Below are 23,194 nucleotides of genomic sequence, written 5' to 3'. Positions count from 1 at the left end.
GACAAATGTTTATAAAGAAAATACAACATGTCATTCAGAATTGCAGTAATAAAATGAAAGGAAAATAATAAAAGTGTCTAAAGGAGGCAAAATTAAAATCATCTTCTTTATTCCTTTAAGTTCAAGCCATTCTTTTTCTTAATATTTTCGATTTTCCAGGACCTTTTATGTCCCCCAAAGTAATAGCAGTAACCTTTCAAAGACAAGGAAATTCTGCTTACTAACATACGGGACTTGCTTGTGCAACTGATGGTCACCATCACTTGCTGGTTGCTACCGTGGGTGTGTTGCTTGCTTGACGAAATCAGTGCCAAATGTCTTTACCATTCTCTGTGTCATTCATCACCAGTGTCTGGTTGCAGAAAACCTCTGTGATCTCCTGCATGAGTCCTTGCACACCGTCATTACTGCAGTGAATAGAATGAAAGCCCCCGCTCTCTCTCAATGGCCCACTGTTCCGGGAGCCCTGGGTTAAGAGTGATGAGGATTTTGAATGTTTGCTGCTTCATACTGAAGTTCTTTGGCTATCAAAAGGCAACTGTGTGAACTGTGTGAAAAATGTTTTACAACATTTTTGACGCTGTTGTGGAGTTTTTTTGAAGACACAAATGCTTTGCTCAGCGGTGAACTCAAAGAGATGAGGCATGACATTGCTTATTTATCAGAACTATTTGCAAAGTTCAGTGAACTGAATTTGCAGTCGTAAGGAAATGAGGTCAGTCTTATTAAGGGCCAAACTGTCATCTCTACATTTATTTCAAAGTTAACTCTATTCAAACAGTTGAGAGCATTATCAACTTCTGAGCCTGTCTGAGCTAGAAGAGAAAGGTGGGATACAAGATGATTGTCAAGGTTTTTTGTGACTATTTGAATATGCTGCATGAAGAGATGTCTGAGTGATTTGAGGATCTTCCTCCGATGAAAATTCCAGATTGGGTGATAAATCCATTTTCAGATACTGAGGAAGTTGGGGTAGTGGAGGAAGAATTAACTGAGCTACAAAATCACATTGAGCTGAAGCCAAAGTTTATGAAATCGCACCAAGAGTTCTGGTTACAGAAGGAAATGCCTGATGGCTGCCCAGCCCTGTGGACAGTGGCGAGCAAGCTCCTGGTGTCCCATTTGGTGGGACATGGTCTTCGTGTGGGCAGCCAGTTTCTCTCCAAGCAGGTCACTGAACATGGCGACGAAGGACTCCTGCTGAGTAGCTTTAAACCCGACATTGGGAAATTGATATCACATTGTCTGGCCCATTCATCACACTAAGAATTTATTGAACAGTGAAGTAGTTACTAAAGTGTGTGTGTGTGTGGGGGGAGAGAGAACACAGCAAAGACACCCCTGGAGAGGGCGTACCATCATCTACCCTGTTCTGCATGGGGAAGCCATCTAGGCCAGCGAGCACCCAGACCAGGGGTTCCCAAACCTTTTTAGTCCGCTGCCCCCACTTGGTTCCATAAACTCATTCCAGGTGCCCCCCATCCCACCTTCCCTTATAAAACGTATCAATTCAGAAAAGCAGTTCGCACAACCCACTAAGGATGATAATAACAATCAAACTCAAACCAGTATCAATTAATTGCACAGTTATTCGAAATCCAATTAAATCTTTTATTCAACCAAGTTGATGAACTTAATCCAGTGACGCCAGCTTTTCTAAGTCTGACAGTCGTTTAGCAAGAATCTTACATTGAAACTCAGTCCTCAGGGCCAGATGGATCCAAGGATATTAAAAGAACTCATAGGTGTAATTTCTGAGCCTCTTACCATTATTTTTGAGAATTCTTGGAGAACAGGTGAGGTGCCAGAAGATTGGAGGCAGACAAATGTCCCCATCTTCAAGAAGGGGAAAAAGGAGGGTTCGGGTAACTACTGACCCATCAGCTCGACGTCTATTATACCTAGAAAAACCTTAGAGCAAATAATAAAAAATCAGTCATCTCTGTTTTTTGAGGAAGTTACTGTCTTGCTGGATCAGGGGAATGCTTTAGACATAGGTTACCTTGATTTCAGTAAGGCTTTTGATAAGGTCCCACATATTTTTGTTCACAAGTTGGTAAAATGTGTTTTGGAACCTATTACTCCTAGGTGGATCTGATAACTGGTTGACAGATGGCACCCAAACAGTGCTTGTTAACGGTCCCTTACCCTTTTGGAGAGGAGTGACAACACCCTTATAAATTATTTGGATGATGGAATAGAAGGGATGCTTATTAAATTTGCAGATACTAAATTGGGAGGGGTAGCAAATAGGGTAGAAGACAGAGCTGGGATATAGGGTGATATTGACAGGCTGGAAAATGGCTAAAACCAATAAAATGAATTTCAACAGAGATAAATGTAATGTACTGCATTTAGGAAGGGCAGCCATGATGGAGCTAGAAAAGATTTTGAAGTGTAAGGATGTGACTCTGGCCACCAAGACTAGATTAATTCATGCCATCATATTCCCTATTACTATGTATGGGTGTGAAAGCTGGACAATGAAGAAAGCTGATAGGAAGAAAATAGATTCCTTTGAAATGTGGTGTTGGAGGAGAGTGTTGCGGATTCCGTGGACTGCCAAAAAAACACATCAGTGGGTTATAGATCAAGCCTGAACTGACCCTAGAAGCTAAAATGACTAAACTGAGGCTGTCGTATTTTGGACACGTCATGAGACGACAAGAGTCACTGGAAAAGACCGTCATGCTAGGAAAAGTTGAGGGCAGCAGGAAAAGAGGAAGACCCAACAAGAGATGGATTGACTCAATAAAGGAAGCCACAGCCTTCAATTTGCAAGATCTGAGCAAGGCTGTCAGAGATAGGACATTTTGGAGGACTTTCATTCATAGGGTCGCCATGAGTCGGAAACGACTTGACGGCACTTAACACACACACACACTGCATTTAGGTAGGAAAAATCAAATGCATAGTTCCAGGCTGGGAGACACTTGGCAGTAATGTGTGCGAAAAGGATCTTGGGGTCTTAGTAGACCATACTCAGAACACGAGTCAGCAGTGTGATGCGGAAGCTAAAAAGGCAAATGGGATTTTGGGCTGTATCATCAGAAGTATGGTGTCCAGATTACACCAATGGGATCGCCACTTTCGGTTCAGGAAAGAATTTTCCTTCAGGCCAGATTGGCCAGGGATCCTAGAGGGTTTTTTTTGGGGGGGGGGGGCATTTTCTAGGGTATGGACACTGGGGGTGTGGGGGGGAGGTAGTTGTGACTTTCCCACATCGTGCAGGGGGTTGGACTAGATGACCCTGGTGGTCCCTTCCAACTCCATGATTCTTCCTCGCCTGCCTGGGCTTGTCCGACCAGGGTGTGGCTGCGCCGTCGGGGAGCGCGGCCCTTCTCGGTGGTCTCCCTGCGGGGGAAGCTGCCTGGGGCTCCGCTCCTCCTCCTCCTCCTCCTCCCTTGCCAGGGGCAGCCTTGCTCCCGTCTGGATGGGAGGCGACCGCCGGCTCCGCTCGACGTGCGCGACAGAGGGGCGAGGAGCCTCCTCCCCGCCCTCCGGAGGGCCCTGCCGGGCCGGGCCGGGCCTGGGCCGCGCTCCAAAGGCCAGCTGCCCCCCCCCCGGGGCCGGGCGCCCAGGCGGCGCGGCGCGGCGCGGCTCTCCCGGGGTCCTGGCAGGGGAGCCGGCCGTTGAGAGGAGCGGCCCCGAGTGGGGCTGGCCGGGGCGGGGGTCCTGCCGACCCCCTCCCCTCTGCTCTCCCCCTCGTCCCCGCCGGGGCCCCCCGCGCAGAGGGCGGCCGCCCGCCCGCCACCAACGCCGCTTGGCCGGCCGCTGGTTTCTCGGCGCCGCCCGCCTCGAGATTCCCCGCGCAGGCCGCGGACGCCCCGTCCTCCTGCCGCCGCCGCCGCCGCGGCGTTTCCTCCCGCGCGCACCCGGCCCGCCTTCGCACGAAGCTGCCAAAGTAGCCCCAGCAGCGAGGGGCCCCCCGCCCCGCCCCGCCCCTGCCCCGGCTGGGACCCCCCGGGGGGGCACGGAGCCGGCTGCTCCCAAGCCCCGTCGAGGCGCCCCGTGTCCGACGGAGGCAGCCCGGGGCCTGGCGGGCCTCTGCCCGGGCTCCGCTCCGTCCGGGGCGTCCCTCAAGAGGCCCGAGGCGCGCGCGGGGGTGGCGGGTGGAGGGCGTGGGCTCCTGCCCCGATCCGGGAGTTGCCTGAGGGCTTGCAGGAGACGGAAGCGCCCGGGGCTGCTCCGAGCCCCAGAAGGCGGGCCGGCGGGCGGCGCTGGCCGGTGGAACCGGTGGAAATGAGGAATCGCCCCCCGCCGCCCCCCTCCAAGGGCGCCGGACCTCGGGGCTCTCTCGGGCACAGGCAGGCCAGGGGCCCCCGTCGGGCACACTCCTGGGCCCCGGCGCTTCTGCTTGGGGGGCAGAGGCAGGGCTGCTCTGGGACGCCGCTGAACGAGCGTCCGGACGAGCGTCCCCGAGGGTTGGGGCAGCCGGCCTTTCCCGGCCCATCGCCGCCGCCGCCGCCCCCGGCCGCCCCCGGCTCTGCTGGCTTGCCATCTGCAGGGGGTCCCGGAGGCCTCCCGGCAGGGCGCCGCTCAGGGAGGGGGGCCGCCGGCGCCCTCCCCGGTCCCGCCCCCTGGGCCGTCGGGGGGCGCTGGGCAGCCGCCGCCGCTTGTGTCGCCCTCCCGCGTCCCGGCCCGCTCCGCCAACCACAGAATCGACCTGCGCCCCGGCCATCTTGCAGCCCCCGCCGAAGCCCCCCCCCCGCCGCCGCCGCCGCCGCCGCCGCCCCGACATGCTGCCCGCCCGGGCGACGCCGCCCCGCGCCTGACACTCACCCCCCCCCCCGCAGCGCAGCGCAGCGCAGCGCAGGCGGGCCATGCCGCAGCCCGACGAGTGGTGTTGCGGCTGCCGCCAGGCCTGCGGGAGGGGCCCCGGCGGAGCCCCCCTCCCCTGGCTGCCGGCCCTGGCCCTCCTCGGCCTCCTCCTTGCTCGGGGTAAGGCGCGGCGGGCGCGGCGGCGGGAGGGGGCGCTCCTCTGCCCTGGGCAGCAACCGCCCGGCTTCCCTGGGGCGGGGGGGGGGTCGGGGGGCCCTTTGCTGGTCTGCGAGGTGTCCGCAGAAGCCCCCCCTCCCCCCCAGGGCCGTGGCAGGCTGCCCCTTCCCGCCCCTGCCAGCCCAGGGCCCGGGCAGAGCCTCGCCGCCCTAGGGCCACCCGCAGGGGCTGGGGGGGGGGCTGTCGCAGCGCCTCGCCCCCCCCCCTCCGCAGGGGCCTTCCCACACTGGGCGGGCAGGAGGCGTGCCGCCGGGGAGTCCTCGGGGCGGCTTCCGCGGTGGTGGTGCCGAAACGTCGCTGCCGCTGCCGCCGCCGGGCATCCCCAGGAGGCCGACCGCCTGGCCCAGGGCAGGGGCCGGAAAGGGAGCGCCAGGTGGCAGCCCCGGGGCGCCTTCGGAACGGGGGGGGGCTGGGGGGCTCTGAAGCCAGCGGAGGCGGTTCGGCCCCTGCCGGTCTCTTCTGCGGGGAGGCCCGGCCATAGCAGCCCCCTCCTCGTCACAGCAGGGCTCCTGGTTGCCTGCTGCCCTTGCTTGGCCCCCACCTGGCCCCGGGGTGCCCACCACCCTCTCTCTCCCCACTCTGCTGTCCAAAGGGCAGGCCACAAGATTGCTTTGGAAACCCCCCTGGGTGGGGAGGGGGGTCAAGGGCACAGTGCGGGCCTTGCCCTGGGGGAATGCACTGGGTTGGTAGACGGTCCAATTTGTTAGGCAGGCAGCCAGTCAACAGGGAAAGACAAGAGAGGATGCATCTTCCACTATGCGCACGGGGTGTGTGTGTGTGTCCATGCTCCAGTTGCAGCAAAATCTGATGAGCACAGCCAGAAACTACCTCTGCAGTCGCTGCATCTGGGCTCTGCAGCATTCTGCAGATTCTGCAGCAAAACCGCAGTCCCCTTGCCAATGGCCCAGGAGGGGGATGGTCGAGAGCCGGTGGGAGGGAGGGGAGAAGAGAAACAGCCCAGTTGTGCAAAGGGCGGTGGGCACTTCCCCGCCCCCACCCTGGAGCTCTCTGCCTAGCCTGCCCCGATCTTCAGGTTTCATGCCGGGACTTGACAGGCCAGCAGCAGCTGTATCCTCCCCCTTCCTGCAGCATGGCCCCAGGCATGCGCAATGAAGCCATGAGAGAGAGAGAGAGAGAGAGAGAGAGAGAGAGAGAGAGACAGGTGCCAGGCAGCATCTCTGCAGGCTGTGGAGCGGGGCTGGCTGTCCAGGCTGACCGAAACACATGCACAGGGGCAGGGGCCTTCCCTTTGCCCTTTTCACCCCATGAGGGGGGGCACGAGAGGAGGCCAGGCTTGTGGCGCTGTTTGCAGCATGCCCTGCTCAACAGGGTTTCTCTCTCTCATAAGAACATAAGAAAAGCCATGCTGGATCAGACCAAGGCCCATCAAATCCAGCAGTCTGTTCACACGGAGGCCAACCAGGTGCCTCCAGGAAGCCCCCAAACAAGACGACTGCAGCAGCACCATCCTGCCTGTGTTCCACAGCACCTGAGATAACAGGCCTGCTCCTCTGATCCTGGAGAGAATAGGCATGCATCATGACTAGTATCCATTTTAACTAGTAGCCATGAATACCCTTCTCCTCCATGAACAGGTCCACTCCCCTCTTGAAGCCTTCCGAGTTGGCAGCTGTCACCACATCCTGGGGCAGGGAGTTCCACAATTTAACTCTGTGTTGTGCGAAGAAATACTTCCTTTGGTCTGTTTGCAATCTCTCACCCTCCAGCTTCAGCAGATGACCCGTGTTCTAGTATTATGGGAGAGGGAGAAAAGCTTGTCCCTGTCCACTCTCTCCATACCATGCATAATTTTAAAACCTCTGTCATGTCTCCCCTTAACCGCCTTCTTTCCAATCTAAGTAGCCCTAAGCGTTCTAACCGCTCCTCATAGGGCTGTTGTTCCTGTCCCCTGATTATTTAGGTTGCTCTTTTCTGCACCTTCTCAGGCTCTGCAATATCATTTTTTAGGTGTGGTGACCGGAACTGTAGACAGTATTCCAAGTGTCCGGTCCCACCATAGATTTGTCCAAGGACGGTACGATAGCAGCAGTTCTATTCTCTATTCCTTGTCTAATTATGGCCAGCATGGAATTGGCCTTTTTTTCTCCCCAGAATAATATGCAGCACCTTCTTGCTGCTCCCCCCCCCCCAGCCGCCACCCTCCAGCCACCTGAGCCCAGCAGGGAAGGGCTGCCTGTTCTGCCACAGGAGGGGAGGGCTAATGCTGGCTCCTTCACCCCCCTTTCCTGACAGTGCCCAACAGCCTGGCCATGGAGGTCACAGCCCCGACCACCATTCATGCGCTGAACGGCTCCTCCGCCCGCCTGGCCTGCACCTTCGTCTCCTGCTACCGAGTGACGGAGAAGCAGTTCTCCCTCAACTGGACCTACCAGGAGTGCTGGAACTGCAGCGAGATCATGGTGAGCTCCCCCCCGCCCCCCGCCCCCCACATAAGGTCACAGAAATGCTCTGGGCCTTCCTTTGGGGATGTGGTCTGGCAAAGTGGGGTGGCAGAGGGGGGGGGGTGGCTGGGGGTCAAGTCTGCCTGGACTGGAACGCGTCTGATCTGGAAGTTCTTTCAAGCCCCCCCCCCCTGCCTCCCAGCAACGGGACAGGGCTGCGGGCCGGCTCTTCTGGGCATCTTGCCTGGTGTGTGGAGGTCGAACCTTTCCAGTGGATGGCTCTTTCTCTCCCTGCACCCTCACCTCTCCCCATAGTGCTTAGGGGTTCAGTCCAGGTTTCCCAGCACTTCTAACATGCTTCTAGGGTTGCCCACTGGCTCATGGAAGTGTAACAGCTGGTCTGAGAACGCCGGACTTGGCCTGACACCCTTCTCTGTGTCTGCACACCTCTCCCCTCCTCACCCCCACCCCAGCTCTTGCAGTTTAAATCCAAGGTTGTCCCTGTGGAGCAGAACCGCTTTGAGAATCGCGTGAAGTTCACGGGGAACTTGGCCAAATACGACGTGTCCTTCACCCTCCAAAATGTACAGTTGGACGATGAAGGGTTCTACAACTGCTATGTGCTGAACCCCCCTGACCGGCACAAGGGCCACGCCAGAATCGACCTGAGAGTCGTCACGGAAGGTGAGTACCCAGGCGGGTGGCATGGCCCGGCCCCAATCTCAGGCCCCATCTGGAACACCACCACCACCACCACCACCACCACCCGGGGCTCAACAGGAGAGAGAGGAGAGCCCCCTTGCAGCTTGGATGTGGGGCTGTGGGGTGCTCTGCTCCTCCCGTGGGTGACTCCCACCTGGCCTTGTTTCCACAGAGCCCCCCGAGCGGGACTCCACCGTGGCCGTGATCGTGGGTGCTTCCGTGGGTGGCTTCCTGGCCATGGTGATCCTGGCGCTGGTTGTGGTCAAGTGTGTCCGGCGGAGGAAGCAGCAGAAGCTGAACACAGACGACCAGAAGACAGAGGAAGAGGGGAAGACGGACGGTGAGGGCAATCCTGAGGAGAGCCCCAAGTAGAGTGGGCTCCCTTCCCGTGGCCACGCACTCTTCCCTGCCCATGTGCCGTATGCGCTGCCCAGCTGCCCCTGCCTCGCCCTCAGCTGCTATGGGTGCCACATGGTGCCGTCTCTTTGGGGCAGGCTGGTGGGGAGGCAGACTGTGCAAAATGGGAAACCTGGACTGGGGGAGCCGTTCTCTGCTGGGTGGGCTGAACTGGCGAGGAAGGGAGCTGGCTGGCCGGTGAGCCTGGTGCTGCGGCCCTCCCCGCTTCGGTTCCCGGCTGAGCCCGCCTCGGAGTTTGCAAGGAGAGGAATCCCTGCCCCCCCCCCCAGCCCCTGCCCTGTCTCCCCTCACCCCCACCCCCATCTTCGAAGCACTGTTGAGCGGTTTCTCTCTCCCTGGCCCTCCAAAGCCCAGTTGCTAAGGTGGCAAAGCCAGACGGGGAGGGCGGGGGGGGGGGGCTGGTTTCCTGAGCTGGGTGACCCTCCTGGTGCAGGAGAGGGTGCAGAGGGGGTGAGCCCCTCAGGGCAACATTCAGGGACAGGAGGGGTGGAGGACAGGCGGGTTCTCTTTGCCAATGCAAAAACTGCCACTGCGAACAACCCACGACTGCCAAGACAATTCACTGCCAGTGGGAGGGGGCGGCACCCTGCCTCTCCGCTCCTCCTGCCTCTCTAGGCCCCAGGCGAGGGAAGAGGCTCCATCAGGCTCACAGGGGCTGGGCACCTCCCCCAGCCCCATTTTCCCTTCCCTAACCCCCAACCCTCTTCACACCACTCAGTAATCTTCCCTGTGCTCCATATTGGGTGTGTGTGCTGAGGATAGACTGCTTATTTGCTTCTCAAAGACCTGCTGCCCATGTGGGGGCCCTGGCAATTCTGCTGGGGTGGGCAAATCTCAGGAGGAGCTGCCCCCCTCGTGCCAGGGGCAGGAAGAGGTTGGGCTCCCGCCTCTTGCCCTGCCCTCTGCCCTGAGCTGCTTTCTTGCCTGGTTCCACCCCCACCCCAGACAGCCGGCCAACTGCCCAAAGCCTGACCCACATGCCAGTGGGACCACAGGGCCTCTGGGGTCTGTTCCTCTGGCTGTCAGACCCGGGCTCAGAAGCGGCAATGAGGAATGGGGTGGGGGCCGTCCCGAAGCATCTCCCACAATACTAGAACCCAGGCCATCCACTGGAGCTCAAGGGTAGCAGACAAAAATAAGTATTTCTTCACACAGCGCATAGTTAATCTGTGGAACTCAATGCCACAGGATGTGGGGACGGCTGCCAACTTGGAAAGCTTGAAAAGGGGAGTGGACAAATTCATGGGGTAGGGGGCTCCCAGTGGCTCCTAGCCATGATGGATCTCTGCTCCCTCCAGTACCATAGGCTGGATGACGCCTCGTTCAACCAGCTGCTCTTGCTGTCCTCCAGCACTGGGGCTTCCTAGAGGCACCTGCTTGGCCCCTGGGTGGGGCAGAGGCTGGATGAGATGGGCCTGGGGTCTGATCCAGCATGGCTCTTCTGAGGGGCTTCTCTGCCTGGGGAGCTGTTCTGGTTGTGGTTCTGCTGGGCCAGGCAGCCCCTCTGCGTCCTGCTGGTTTGCACCCCTCGGGTGACCGAGCCCACCCGCTGGCCCTCTCTCTCTTCCCAGGGGAGGGGGCCAGCCTGCCGAAGAGGGTGGGGCAGGCCACGGACTCAGCTTTGCGACCCCCCCCCCGCCTGCCTTGGCATCCTGCCCCCCCCCATGCTCTGTGCCGCTGTGCTTGGCTGCAGATGCTCCCACTCTCTGGCCTTCCCTGGGCGGAGGCGTCGCTTTTGACTTTTGCTTGCCAAATATGCAGTTTGGTCCCCACCAGAGCCTCTGGGCGGAATGTTTCTCTTGCTTTTTGCACCTCTACGACAAGCAATTGAGTTCACCATTTGCACTGACGTTTGTGTGCGTGTGCGTGTGCACTGCTGATATGTGTTGAGAATCAGTATCAGCCTGGTCCTGCCCAGGGAAACCCAAGTGTTAAGCTAAATAAAATGGAATGTGTCTCTCGGAACATCTCCCTCCCATCGCCTCTTCTTTCCTGGGGTCACAGGGCAGTGTGTGGGACCTGGAGCCACCACTTGTCACCCAGCCTGGGCAGTCTGGGGGTTGGTTGGCCTTGGAGACTTCCGGTTTGGAGGGTTCTAGAGTACTGGTGCCCTTGAGGTCATCTAGACCACTCCCACATATACAAACTGAGAGGCAGCGGCAGGCCTTACTTAGAGAGATAAAAAGAGATGTGTGCCTCTGAGCATGCCTAGAGGGCTTGTTCCTTGCACAGCTGGGTGCAGGCCTTTCCTGGCCACAGCCATGCAATAGCCCAGGCAGGACAGAACTGGGAGGGGGGGGAGTGCGGATCCCGGCCAGCAAAGCCTTGCGCTGCTGCAGCCAAGCGGGTTGGGAGGCTCCCGGCCCCCGGGGGCCAAACGCTATTCTCCTGGGCTTCTAGCGATGATGAGGCGCCGGAAAACTCTCCTTTGGCAAGGGAACTCGATGGGGAGGGGGGCGATTGGGGGTGTCTCCCGGCAACCCAGCGCCCCCAGGAGTTCTCCGAAAGAAACGTTGCGACCGGATCGAGGTGCGGCGCTGGAAGGGGGCGGGGAGAGAGGGGCGCCGAAGTGGCCCCTCCGACCTCAAGGGCCCCCCGTCGGGGGGGGCAGTGGACACGGGTCACCCGAGGAGCGCCCTGCCTTCGTTTCAGGCCACCCCCCACGCCGCCGCCGCCGCCGCAGGAGCGCTGACGACCCCCGGCCAAGAGGGACAAAAGGGGCAACGTGGACTCGCCCCCCCCTCCAAGGCCGGCCAGCCTGGCAGGGAGGGCTCCAGGCCGGAGAACGGCAGCGGAGGGGGGCGCAGGGTCCCGGCCCCCTCCCCTTGAGAAAGCCAGCGGTCCCTCTGAGACTCCTGGTGACTAGGCACCCGGCGGAGCGGGGCCACCGCTGCCCAGGCCCTGCGGCCGCTCTGCCCCTGCCCAAGGGCTTGGCGGGGCCTGCTGAGCCCGCAGCCGGCGGCTCCTCGGGCTCGGCCAGGTGATCTCTGGTGACCCGCAGTGTCCCCTGGGCCGGCGCAAGCCCCCCGCCAGCCGGTGCGGCCTCACCTCTGCCGAAGGAAAGGCGCGGCGGCCATCCTCTCCGTCTCCAGCCAGGATCCCGCTCAGCGCGGCCCGACCGGTCTGACCTACCCGGCAGGGTCGTTGGTGCGGTGAGAATACAATGGGGCGAAGAGGGAGCCAGAAAGACAGGCCAGGCGCAAATGAAGGGGAAAGGGGGGAAAGGGGGGGTGTCCCAGGACAGAGGGCACCCCAACCCGCCCGCCCTGGCAAGCGGCGTCTTCCCCTCCCGCCGGAAGCGCCCACTGGGAAGGTGACCCTGGGCTGCAGCTGCCTCGCTCGGACACCGGAGCTGGGCCGTCCGGAAGGCCTGCGACCCCCCCCCTCCGCGCCTGTCCTGGTTTCCCCCTGCCGGCCCTCCGGGAGGAGGCTGCGCAGTCAGCGCTTGAGGCACACCTGCCGGGGGGGGGTGGCGCCTCCTGTCACCTCTACTTTTGCTCCTGACCTCTCGCCCTCCCCCCCGCACCTGGCCAGGCGCTGCTGCTGGCAAACGACTCACGCCGGTGGGCTGCGCCGGGCCAATGCCAGGGGCAGAACCGTCCAAGCCCCGAGGGGAGGGCGGCGGACTGGAAAGGGTCCCACCTGCCCCCTTCTCTCGTCAGGCTCTCCCCCCCCCCCCAGCTGCTTGCCCGCTTCCCGGGCCGCCAGGCTGACCACCGGCGAAATGCCCTGTGTGGGGGGGTGGGGGTGGGGAGGCGACTGGCAGAAATGAGCGCCCACCTGGCAGGCCCCCCAACCTCCTGGGGGTGCATCGTTGGGGAGGGTGGGCTGCCCGGGCTAAGCTGGGCCAGTCGGCACCCCCGGGAGGGAAGCGGGGGCCCCTTCCTCAAGCCAGCCCTGCCGGGACCCACAACGCTACTGCCGCTGCCCGGGCCCCCCGATCGCAGTCGGAGGCAGGGGCTGCTGCTCACCCCCCCCCAGCAAGCGCCGCTCCTGTTGGCTGCAGGTGCGGGAAGGGTGACCCCGCCCCGCCCCCCGCGTTGGCTCTCCTGCTGAGACAGCGAGATCGAGACAATCGACGCCGTCCAAAGCGAAGGCGGGCTGAAGGTGGGCTTGGTTCTCGGGGGTGAGCCAGGAAGGCCGGTCCCTTGCCGGCAGCGCCCCGACGCCCCCCCTCCCCACGCCCGCGCCGGCCTCCCGAAGGGCAGCGGCCCGCCCGCCAGCGCTCTTTGGCCGGCGGCGTCGGCGACCTCAGAAGGGAAGCCCCCCCCGCCCCGCCCCGCCCCGCCCGCACTCGCGATCTCTCGGAGCAGGAGGAGAGTCCGCCCCCCCAGCGCCCCCCCCCCCCGAGCGGCTGGTGCCCCGCAGGCCCGATCCAGCGGGCTCGCTCTCTTCCCGGCCCGGTGTGGCGGAGGCCTCCCCTTTCCCTTTGCCAACCGCCCGGGAAGCCGCGGGCCGGCCTGGCCAGCAGACGTCGGTGGGGCCGTCTTGGCGGAGGGGTGCAGGCGGGCGGCTGCCGGCTGAGCCGGGGCCTGCCTGGGCGGACTGCCCCCAGGGGCAGGGGCCGGAGGGAGCGGCAGGCTCCCCGCCCAGGGACTGGCGGTCCCGAGGGCTGCCCGCCAGGCCGGGGAAGCGGCGCCCCTCGCCCGCCCGCCGGCCCGCGGCAGGTGTGTGGGCTGGCCGCCCGGCCGCTCCGTCCCTCCCTCGGTCCTTGGCCCCGCCCCTCCGTGGCGCCCGTCTCCGCCCCTGGCCGGGCCGGGGCTGTTGGCGGGGGCGGTCCCGGCGGCGCGGCCACTCGGGCGGGCGGGCGGGCGGGCGGCGAGGGCGCTGCCAGCACTGCGGCGTTGGGGGCGGCCATGGCGGGCGGCCGGCTGGGGGCGGCCTTGCTGGGTAAATGCGGCGGCGGCGGGGGTCCGGGCTGGGCCGGGCCGGAGGGTCCGGCGGCGGACGGCGGGCCTGGGCAGGGGGAGGCTGCGAGGGGAGCCGGGCGGGGTTCGGGCGGGCCGGTGCCAGCGCCGGAGACGCGGCCCAGGGGGAGAGGTGCTGGGGGCGGGGAGGAACTCTGCACATGCTCGATGCCCCTGCCGCTTAGCCCCCCTTCGGGCAGGGCGGCTAGCGGGCTGGGAGGCTGGGGACCCGGCGCCGCTGAGGCTGGAGGGGGCCTTTGGGCGGAGGGCCCCGATCCCTCCCCGCAGGGCCCCCGGGGGCCCGGGCTGCATTCGGCATCAGGGTCCCGGGGGGAGAGCTCCCGCCGCCTGCCCCCTGCCCCGCCTGGCGCCCTGCGGGGCGGGAGGGGGCCGCCCTGCCTGCGCTCCCCCAGAAGCCGCTCTTGGCGCCCCCCCACCCGAGAGCCGCGGGGCGCCTTCCTTCTCGGGCGGGAGGGGCGGCGTCCAGGCGCCCGGCCGGCCCCAGCGAGCAGGCGACACGGAGCACAGCCGCCGTCCGCCCGAGCGGGAGACTGACCTTGGGGGGTGGCGGGGGGCTCCCGGGGGGGAGGCCGCGCGCCAGCCCGAAGCAGGGAAATGGGTTGGGGGGAGGGGAGGCGGAGCCCCCCCCCGCCGTTCTTCTTCCCTGTGGCCCGAGAGGCGCCCTGCAGCGTGCGGGGCGGGGGGCGGCAAGGCCCTCTCCCTCCCGGTGGGCCAGAGGCCCCTCTCCTCGCCTCTCCCCCCCACTCCGCAGGTCTGCTGGCGTGCTGGGCGGCGGCGCTGGCCCTCGACGTGTCGGTGGGCAAGGCGGCCACCATCTTCACGCAGAATGGCTCCGACGTGCTGCTGCCGTGCGCCTTCACGGCCTGCATCGGCTTCGAGAACGCCGAGTTCTCCTGGTCCTTCAACTCCAGCAAGGTGCGTGGCCGCCTCCCCCTCCCCCTCCCGCTGGGGGTCGGGGGTCCCTCCGCTCGGGGTCCCTCTCCTGCCGGATGCAGGCGGGGAGGGGGGCTCTCCGGCAGCCAAGCCAAGGGCCAGTGCCCCTCCCTCGGGCAGCCAGCCGGGCGCTGGGGGCTCTCCGGCAGCCGCCTTGTGACAGCAGAGTAGGCCTTCCCAGGACTGAAGCAGCAACCCACCCCCCACCCCCACCCCCCACCCCCCTCCAGATTGCCTAGCCAGGCTGGCTGGCTGGCTGCCTAAGAGGGAAGGGGCCTGTTCTAGGTTGACCCGGACCCAGGGTCAGGAGAGGCTCAGGAGATGCTGCCTGTGTGTGCGCTGGGTGGGGTGGGGGATTCTGGTTCAGAGCTCAGAGGCCAGGGCTTTCAGAGTTGGAGCGTTTTAATGCTTGCGCTTCCTGGGGGGGAAGGCCCCTCCCTCTGGCTGTGCCCGCAGTTGCTCAGAAGGCAGGGGCCAAGCCTCCATTCCTCCAGGCACTGCCGGGAAACCAGTTCCCTTCTGGCTCTCTCTGTTCTGAGCTTCCTCTCCTGAGACCCCTCTGGAAAGTTCTGCCCCGGGCTCTCGGGGCCCCTGGGCAGGGTGGACCTTTTACTCACTGGTCCCCCCCCCCAACCACAGCTGTATGCAGGGACCGTGCGCAACAAAAACTCCAGGCCCATCTGCAAGCTCTGCAACCCACGGGTGCAGCTGCCCGAGGTGACCCTCCACAAAGACAGCAAGGAGTACAACCTGTCTGTCATCCTCCTGTCTGTGGACTTCAGTGACTCAGGGAAATACACCTGCCTGGTCAAAAACCCCAAGGAGAAAGGGGCCGAACACAATGCCACCATCGCCCTGGTGGTGGTCGTACAGTGTGAGTATTGGTGTGTGTGTGTGTGGGGGGGGAGCTTGAGCCGGCCAAGTCCAGAGGCGCCATCAGGGGTCCACGGCCAGCCAGGGCCTGCTTGTCCGGCTGTGCAACTGGGGGGGGGGGGGCAGAGGGTGAAGCAGTCCCTTTGCCTGGCTGGCCAGAGCTCTCTGGGCATCTGGCCCTTCTGGCTGCTCTGGCCTGACCTTCACTGTCACACCCCCACACCCCCACACACCCCAGTGGAGAAGGTGGACAAGACCGTGGCCAAGATCATTGCGGCGGTGGTGGGGGGCGTCATCGGGCTGCTGGTTCTCATCCTGCTGGTCAAGAAACTCACCCTGTTCATTCTCAAGAAGAGGAAGGAGAAGAAGTGAGTGAGGGTCCTGGGCCCCCTGCCCCAGCTCTCTCCTCTCCCGACCTCAGCCAGAGCACAACATTGGAGTGCCCGGCTGGAGCACGGGGAAGCCCCGGCAGGCTCCTGTGCCTCCCAGGGGGAGCGGGGCCCGGCATCATCAGGGACAGTCGTTGCGCCCCCTGCTCAGCCCCCCAGCCCTGTCTCCGCCACCCCCCCACCTCCACGGGGTGGTTTGAGAACACAGACCTTTGCCCTTCCCTGTGGGGGAGGCCGTTGCTGGGCAGGGGCTCAGCCAGCCAGCGGGTCTTGCGGGAGGTGGCGAGGGTGTGGCACGGGACCCCGGCCAGCCTCTTCTCTCCACCTCCGTCCACAGCAACGAGTGTCTCGTGAGCTCCTCAGGAAATGACAACACAGAAAATGGGCTGGCCGGTTCCAAAGCAGAGCAGAAATCTGCCCCCAAGGCCTGAGGCCGTGGACAGGTGAGGCCCCCCAGGGAGCCTCAGGAATCCAGGCACAGCCGAGGAGAAAGGACTCTGGATCCCACAAGTTTGATGCTTGAGACACGACTATATAACCCAGCTGCCTGCAACCGACGCCGCTTCGCAGATGCGCCTGCACACTTTGGCCAGGCCAGCGGGCACAGAGCGGCCCACTGCCGGGGGGTGGCGGGAGAGAGGCACCAGCCCGGCCCCTTCTGGGCCAAGCAGGGAGAAGGGGCTGTGCGCTCGGGCAGGTCCTGAGCCACAGGGGTGCCGGGCTGGGGGGGGGGAGCACATAGGATCGTGGGCGGGTGGGCTCTGCGCTAGAGACTCCTGGGCTGGGGCCTGGGCCACCCCCCCTCTCAGCCAACTCGCCTTAGGTGCTGGAGCCAGGGCAGGGCAGGGAGCAGCGGGCTGGGAAGGGGGAGCAGGTGGGGGTTCTGCCCTGGTGGGGAGCGTGCGTGCCTTTCCCCAGGCACAATTGCTGAGCTTTACTTTGTGTCCTGCATCCTGGGGGGTGGGGCTTTGGAGGGCTTGGCTCCTGGAGGTACTGAGGCTGTGTGCCCTCCCCTCCCGCCTCTAGCAGCCAATGAAAGGCCCCGCGTTCAGCTCTGGCCTGGCTCTTGTGCCAAGGCATCACCAAGGAAGCAAAACTAGTCGCTTGGCGCTTCTCTGCCAGGCTGCCCAGCTGCGCCCCCCGTCCCAACTCCTGCATGCGTTCTTCCTGGGCTCCCTGCTTGTGGAGGGGCCTGGAAGCTCCTGATTTTCTTCTGCCTGGGAGGGGCCAGCAGAAGAGGCCTGCCAGCATCCTTTGCAAGGCCTGCCTGAGCCCTGGCCTAAATCAGGGATGGGGCCAGGGCAGGGCCTTGCCTGGCAGGCAAGAGGGCAGCCTGTCCTCCCAGCCTTAAGGACTTGAGCAGGGCTATGGCCCAACCCTCAGGCAGCCTGGCCATGGGGCTGACCATGAGCATGGCATGCAGAGGCCTCAGAGCCCCTCCCTCAAGCTACCAGCCCCAGCAGGGACTGTGTCCAAACGAAACCCCTCGACACAGCTGCGTTTGCCATGCTTGCATGTTGAGCCCATCTGGGTGTCCTTTGGGGGCATTTTCAGAATTACAATTTTGTGTTCTGTTTTTAAAGGTCAGGAATGAGGAAGGATGAGTTGCAGGTGTGTACGGTCAGGGACTCTGGATTTTGGCACTACGAAGAGGGGCTGATCCGGAGCCTCCTGGACTTCTAGCTCTTGACAGCAATGGCTGAGGCATTCTCAGCTTTTTAACCTAGACACATTAAAAAAGGAAAAAGAAAACTGACCTTTTGCTAATTCCATTCAAAAAGCCAAAGTCCACTAGAGAGGGTTTTTCGGTGCTCCTCAGTCCTGTTGGGACATTTGCAGAACTCCTGACGAGCAGCAGCTCCAGGAGGCAAGTGTGTGTGTGTGCGAGTGGAGTGTGTGTGTGTGTGTGTGTTGGGGGGCACCATTTGAGTCCTGTGAGGTTTCTGGCATGAGTTGCTGACCCCCCCCCCATCTCTTTCCCCGTGCAACTTTAAGTGCTGGAGGACAGGCCTTGTGTCCGTCTGTTTACCTGACCTGCTGCCTGCTCCGTGTGTCGGGCGTTGGCGGTAGGAAAAGCAATCAGTTTCTCAGGGCAGGATTCTACTCCTGTCTTTTGGGTAGCTTTAAAAAAGGCATACCCTCCCCCTGTGTGTGCCTCAGTCTCCCCAGCTGTAAACTGGGGGTGTAATCCTGACCTACCTCACAGGGGAGTGTGAGGAGGCCCCACTACTGATGATTGCCAAGGGCTCTGTGGGGGAGGGGGAGGTAAGATGGGTGTGGCACTTTAGCAGCAACTGGTGGTCTTCTTGCTCTCCTTTGCCAGTTCCTTTTCTTTCTACTTTTTGTAATCCTGGGCCTGTTGCTTTGTTTACTAGATTCGTCTCATGCTATTGGATTGCATAGTTTCACACCATGTAATCTGCCTTGGTGAGGCTAGAAATAAAGGAAGTAAAGAAGACATGCGTGTTTTTTCTCCTGAGTCTTGTCCGATAGTGGCATCCTGGTGCCTGCCGCTTGCTCTTCCTCGCAAGCTTTGCGAGAGGGCTCTGTTGCCAAGGTGCTCCCAAGACACCAAAGCACACTCCTGTTGGCTGGGAGAAACCGCCCAGACTCCTTGTTTCTCCTGAGCATATTCCTCTCCCAGTCTGGGTTCGACAAAGAATGCCAGGGTGCAGCTTGAGAATTATTGCAACACTTAAGAGAGATTTTGAACTGAGAATTCCTCTGAACAGCAGCAGTCTCACATCTCTCTCTGCCAGAAAAAATTACCCCTCTTTCTTTGGCTTTTGATAGAACAATATAATCTTTTGGACCATGAGTCCTATTTTCCCTCTTATTTGAGCAGCCAGCAATTGACCAAGACACCTGTTGAATCCCTCGATCTTTCATTAATTAAAGAAGAGATTATTTTTGTTAAGCAAGACCTTATACAATAAAGACCTAAGATAATTATACCTACACAAAATGTAGATATGCAGGCTATTATAATTAGAGTTCCTAGCATTATTAATACATATCAAAATTGATTATAATATTTAAAACAAATCAGGTTTCAGCCTTTTGTCTGTTGCTTTTAGGGATTATCAAATAAGCCCAAAGATTCCAATATCTTTCCAAGATCTTTAATTCTTCAACCTCTGCATTCTGCGACTTCAATCCAAAGAAATCTGATTTGCTTCTTACAGGAGTGCTTCTTTACTGATAAAATTATCAATCGTATCATTCTCTAAAGTTGCTTCTCGCCATCCTGTGACGACTTCTAAGTATCTGTTTGGCTATTGTAATAAGTGATAACAGCACAGATGCAAATAACCAATCAGCAAATACTTATGAGCTCATTCTTTGGTAGCAAGGTAGAAGTAGGATTGTGCATGTCGATATACCCGTACCGAAAATAAACCCCAAATCAGCCATTTTGGCAATATTCAGGTTTTGGTTTTACTGAACACCAAAACCTGGGGATCTCCCTGAAGCAATAGCCAAAAAGCCAAATAATTATTCAGCTTTTTCGAGTTCGGCTGTTCACCTTTGCTCAGATGCACAGCTCTGTGCTTTCTTCCATTTTTCTATCTTTTTTTTACTGGTTTTGTCGAGGCCCCATAGAAAGAAAAAAAAACCGCTTCCTCAATTACTTATTTGGCTTTTGGAGAAGACTGCCTGGATAAGCAGCCTCCTTCACAAGAGCTGCCTTGGTCATGACTTCGGCTGGCTCCAATATCACCCCTCTCCCGAAAACATGCTGTCAAACTGAAGGTCGCCCCAGTAGACGCTTCATTTCCCCACACCGTGACCTTCTCTTCAAATCAGATTTTTGATGACCACAATAAAGGACTGTTCACAGGATGTCATTTGCCACCAAAAGAAATGTTTTCTGTGCTTAATTTTTCTTGAATTTAAGCCTTTTTCCTCAGTTTGGAAGCTAATTTGCATGGACATCATGCTATGCGCCCCAGATACGAAGGGAGCCCCCAGACTTTGAGGCACCAGCCTGCCAATCGGCTCTTTCTGGGCACTGAGAGTCAGAGGTTTGTTGCCTTTGAACATGGAGATCTATCTGGAGCATCACATCTTCTTTGAGGATGGAAGAGGCTGCTGAGGACCCATCCCACCCCCAATTCCCTGCCCCGCTCCACCACGCCCCTGCAGGAGAGTACAGAGATCTTTCTGCCTCTGCACCCTTGGCAGGCTGGCCTGAGACACACTGACTTGGAGCAGTCCAAAGTTTTGTCCTAAAGTGTGGGGTCTGCTCACGTGGATGGTGGGGAGACGTTAATTCTGCACCTGCTCAGAGGCACTCTCCTTCGCCGTACAAGTTCTGGGACTGCAACCAGCTCAGAGTCCAAGTCCCACCCCACGCTTTGGTGTTGCCTTGGTCCCCTCCCCGACATTTCCTTGGGCCAGGGAGTTGCGTGGCCAAGTGCAGGCAGAGGCCAGCTTCCCCAGGTGCCTCTGCTCGCTGCAGTCAGGAGGGAAGAGGGCAGCACCTCCCTCCCCTGCATCAGAAGGGACTTGCTGGCAGGTCAGGGCTTGGAGCAGAGCAGCTGCAGCAGTCCCTGTCAAGCTGCCAGCGTCAGATCCTCGGCTGCAGTGCAGAGAAGGAGGCAGGCAGGCAGGGGGCCAAGAGGAGACGGCGGGTGCAGTCCTGCCGGAAAGGGGGGAGGCCAGAGGGGAGAGGAGAAGGCTGCCTCCCCCCCCTCAGGCCCTTCTGCTGCAACCTTGGGAGGAGGGAGAATGTTTCTTTTCTGCCCTGGGGTGGGGAGGGGGACACGGCCCTTGGGACATCAGAGGCAGGAGGGAAAACTCCTCCACTCAATCTGGCCTGCCTGGTCAGAGACAGGAAACAGCTGGAGTGAGGGCAGCAGCCTTCCAGACACTGAGGGCTGCTGCTGCTGCTGGAAAAGCCTCAGCTGTTGCTTGCTGCTTGTTTTCTTGCATGGAGCAGGGACCCTGTCAGGGGAAAGGAGACCTTCCACCCATGAGTCTGAGTGGGACAAGGGACCCTGGGTAGCTGCCAGGTGGGGATCTCAGGGAATGCAGTGCTTGAACTGAGGTTCTGGGGGTGGTGGTGGAGCAGGGCCACTAACATATCCTGCACAAAAATGGGGGCAGTGTGGCTACAAGGCAGAGGGTCAACATGACTGTCGAGGGGTGAGGAGATGGTGGCCAAGGGGGCCTGGGGGAGAGCGGGGGGCGCGCGGGCTCTCTGGAAACTCATGCCACTGCAGGTGACGGGCACTGTGGGCCGCTCCGCTGAAAGCCGTCAAGGGGCACTCAGGCATTGGGGCCGCCATTTGCCCTCCATGCCTCGGGGGAGGTGGTGGCCTGGGGGGGCTCTGGGGGGAGGAGGGGGCAGAAGGGCTGGGGCTCAGAGAGGCTAGGCAGGGCACATCTTACAATGGGCCGCTACAGTGCCTGAACCCTCCTTGCTCGGCTGTGGCTGACTCCTTGTGCACAAGGGGGGCACCTGTGGAAAGACAGCAAGGCTGAGCGCACAAGGCTGGGCTCTTGGTGGGCGGGGGAGGCAGTGAACCACTCCATAGCAACCAGATGTCACCTCCCCCCTCTGGGAAGAGGCCAGGCAGCAGAGTGTCCTTCTCATCCCTACCTAGGTGGCTTCCTCTTGGGGTCAGGAGGAGGAAGAGGGCACAGGCAGGGCAGGTTGCCTGTGTATGTGGGGCTTTACCTCTGTCGTTGAGGGGCCAGTGGGCAAAAGGGGAAAGAGTCAGCAAGGAGGCACAGTTCCAAGGCCAAAAGGTCCCCTGGGGCTTCCCACCCTGGGGTGGATCTTGGCCAGGCCTTGCTAGTGGGGGTGGGGTGGGGGAAGCAGCTGGCGGGGGCTCTTCCTGGCTGCGCCTTGCAAGTATTCGACCTCCTTTGCCTTGGGGAGCCGCCTGCTGCAGGCCTGGGAAGAGGTGGCCTGTTAGGGTTGCCAGGTCCTTCTTCACCACTGGCGGGAGGTTTTTGTGGCAGAGCCACAGAGGAGGGTGGGGTTAGGGGAAGGGAGGGACTTCCATGCCATAGAGTCCCATTGTCAAAGCAGCCATTTCCTCCAGGGGAATTGATCTCCATAGGCTGAAGATCAGTTGTAATAGCAGGAGATCTCCAGCTCGTACCTGGAGGTTGGCAACCCTATGGCCTGTCCAGCAGCAGGCCCTGGAAGCCGGAGCCCAGAGCTGCTTGGCTGAAGTGGCCATAGGGTTCTCTGCCAGCATGGTGCAGTGATTAAGACTGTGTGTGTGAAGTGCCGTCAAGTTGCTTCCGACTCATGGCGCCCCTAATGTCCTCCTTGCTCAGGTCTTGCAAACGGAGGGCCGTGGCTTCCTTTATTGAGTCCATCCACCTCTCGTTGGGTCTTCCTCTTTTCCTGCTGCCCTCAACTTTTCCTAGCATGACGGTCTTTTCCAGTGACTCTTGTCGTCTCATGATGCCACCACAGCCTCAGTGTAGTCATTTTAGCTTCTAAGGTCAGTTCTGGCTTGATTTGATCGAGAACCCACTGATTTGTCTTTTTGGCGATTGGTAACACTCTCCTCCAACACCACATTTCAAAGGAATCTACTTTCTTCCTGCCAGATTAAGAGCGGCGGACTCTAATCTGGCGGCTCCTCCACATGAAGCCAGCTGGATGACCTTGGGCCAGTCACGGTTCTCTCCGAACTCTCCCAGCTTCGCCTACCCCACAAGATGCGGGGGGGGGGGGCGGCGGCGGCGGTTGTAAGCGGCTTTGAGGCTCCTTAAAAGCGAGAGAAACCCGGCACGCCACACCCAGCTCCTGGTGCGTAGGCAGGGCGGCTGGGGAGCCGGGCCCCCCCGAGGGCAGCGGGCAGGGCGCTGCTAGGAGACGGCGGCGCGGGGCGAGCCCTCCGGGGCCGCCTCTCGCCCCGCCAGCCGGGAGCCTCCTTGCCGCCGCGCGCTCCGCCATGGCAGGTAGGCCGGGGGCGAAGGGGCGAGGCCGGGGTCTTCCCAGTGGGGCAGGCGGGCCGAAGCCGGCGCCGCCCGCCCGTGGGACGAGCTGGCTTTCGGGCGGGGCGGGGCGAGTCGGGTTGGCCTCCGCCTGGCGCGTGGCCGGCCTTTCTGGCGGAGGCACCAGGCGGACTCCCGAAGGCGCGCGGCGGCCACTGGCGAGCCGCACCCAGCGGAGCCCAGCGGAGGCCACGGGGATGCGCGCGGGGGGGGGGGGTTTGCAAAGATGCCAGAGGTTGAACGGCCGGCGGGGCGGACCCACGCTTCTGGGACCCTGAAGCGTGAACAGTTGTGGGGCCCCCTTCGCAACCAGCCACAACAGGGCAACATCCCACAAGGTCCATCGAGGCCCAAAGGGCGGAGGACAGGGTGGGGAGGGGGGTGGAGTCCTTGAACATGGGCCACGCAGGGAGCCCCTTCCCACCAGCAAGGAGGTCTGGGGAACCGCTGTTATCTTCTTCGGTGGGGTTGTTCTGCGGCTGATGTATTGGCTCATCAGATGTCGAATGTCATCAGAGGGGGCTCCTTAGGATCAAGAGGTGAAAATCGGATTTTTGGAGTTAAAAGGCACAAGCGAGACCAGTGCAGC

At 61.0% G+C, this 23,194-nt stretch overlaps 3 protein-coding genes across 3 annotated transcripts in view; 2 read left to right on the top strand and 1 right to left on the bottom strand.

Moving 5' to 3' along the window:
* Positions 1-23,194, bottom strand: part of ARCN1 (archain 1) — a 281,523-nt gene that overhangs the window by 142,395 nt on the left and 115,934 nt on the right. The gene's annotated exons all lie outside the window — the stretch shown is intronic.
* On the top strand, positions 4,892-8,475 carry SCN2B (sodium voltage-gated channel beta subunit 2). Its single transcript, XM_056860450.1, has 4 exons — positions 4,892-4,941; positions 7,252-7,418; positions 7,874-8,084; positions 8,275-8,475. The coding sequence occupies exons 2-4, from the start codon at positions 7,269-7,271 to the stop codon at positions 8,472-8,474; spliced, it is 561 nt and encodes a 186-aa protein (XP_056716428.1). The 5' UTR covers positions 4,892-4,941; positions 7,252-7,268; the 3' UTR covers position 8,475.
* Positions 13,376-16,073, top strand: SCN4B (sodium voltage-gated channel beta subunit 4). The gene is given in 5 exon segments (XM_056860814.1): positions 13,376-13,409; positions 14,199-14,362; positions 15,020-15,254; positions 15,492-15,625; positions 15,987-16,073. Coding segments are annotated over 5 exon segments (654 nt in total).

This window comes from Euleptes europaea, chromosome 14 (genome assembly GCF_029931775.1).
Source record: "Euleptes europaea isolate rEulEur1 chromosome 14, rEulEur1.hap1, whole genome shotgun sequence".
Taxonomy (NCBI): domain Eukaryota; kingdom Metazoa; phylum Chordata; class Lepidosauria; order Squamata; family Sphaerodactylidae; genus Euleptes; species Euleptes europaea.
The sequence above is the reverse complement of the archived record's forward strand: the minus strand, read 5'-3'. Positions and strand labels throughout refer to the sequence as shown.